The sequence below is a fragment of the Octopus bimaculoides genome, unplaced genomic scaffold (genome assembly GCF_001194135.2).
Source record: "Octopus bimaculoides isolate UCB-OBI-ISO-001 unplaced genomic scaffold, ASM119413v2 Scaffold_120478, whole genome shotgun sequence".
Taxonomy (NCBI): Eukaryota; Metazoa; Mollusca; class Cephalopoda; order Octopoda; family Octopodidae; genus Octopus; species Octopus bimaculoides.
In genome coordinates this window covers 1-924 of record NW_026301139.1, presented here as the reverse complement: position 1 = coordinate 924, position 924 = coordinate 1, and the positions used below count along the sequence as shown (strand labels likewise).

Genomic DNA, 924 nt, shown 5'->3' with positions numbered 1-924 from the left:
TTCCCAGACCGGGTGTTGTGAGTGTTTATTGAGCGAAAACACCTAAAAGCACCACGAGGCTCCGGCAGGGGATGGGTGGCGAACCCTGCTGTACTCTTCCACAACTTTCTTCCTGTTTCTGTTGTACCTGTAATCCAAAGGGGTCAGCCTTGTCACACTCTGTGTCACGCTGAATACCCCCCGAGAACTATGTTAAGGGTACACGTGTCTGTGGAGTGCTCATCCACTTGCACATTAATTTCACCAGCAGGCTGTTCCGTTGATCAGATCAACTGGAACCCTCGAGGTTGTTATCGAGAGAGTGCCAACAACAATTAGATTTTATAAATACTTAACCAAACTTTGAAGCATGTCAATCGACGGAATGTGAGCGAGAGGGAAGCCCATCATCACACACTGCAATGGAGTATTCTGGCAGGAAATATTCAATCCAAGAGATGAAGGACAGATGGAGTCAATAAATGGATGGTGACTTTGTCAAGACGTTCTCTTGCTACAAACAGTTGAAGGTTTTACGGACGTCAAGACAGTTCCACCATTTCTTTTGCAGAAGTTGTCAAACCCATGGAGATACTAATGGTGTCCCGTAGGAATCAAGTCCTCACTTGATCTGATGTTAGTGTGCATGCGTCCGTTTGTCTTTGCTGCTCATTTTTAAACTCTTTTCTCTTCCCCGCTCTTTCTTTCTCCCTTTTCCTTTAATATATTTCACGTGCCTTCCCTTTCTTCATTTCAGATCAACAAAACCAATTCATGGGGTCTCACATATCTGATGGTTGCCTGTCGACTGGGCAACACAGATTTGATAAATTTCTTGATAAAGTCCGGAGCTGATTTAGACATGAGGGACAGAGACGGTAAAACTGCCTCCCATTATGCATTGTTTGCGTAAGTTAAGAATTAAATAAATCAAATCTTCAGATC

General features: G+C 43.7%; 1 protein-coding gene across 1 annotated transcript in view; it reads left to right on the top strand.

Annotated features, from left to right (window-relative positions):
- Window positions 1-915, top strand: part of LOC106880367 (ankycorbin) — a 1,954-nt gene extending 1,039 nt beyond the window's left edge. Inside the window, exon 2 of the mRNA XM_014930253.2 lies at window positions 737-915. Coding sequence (XP_014785739.1) covers window positions 737-892 — 156 coding nt within the window. The 3' untranslated portion in view covers window positions 893-915. The remainder of the gene's footprint in view (window positions 1-736) is intronic.
- Window positions 916-924: the final 9 nt, after the last annotated feature.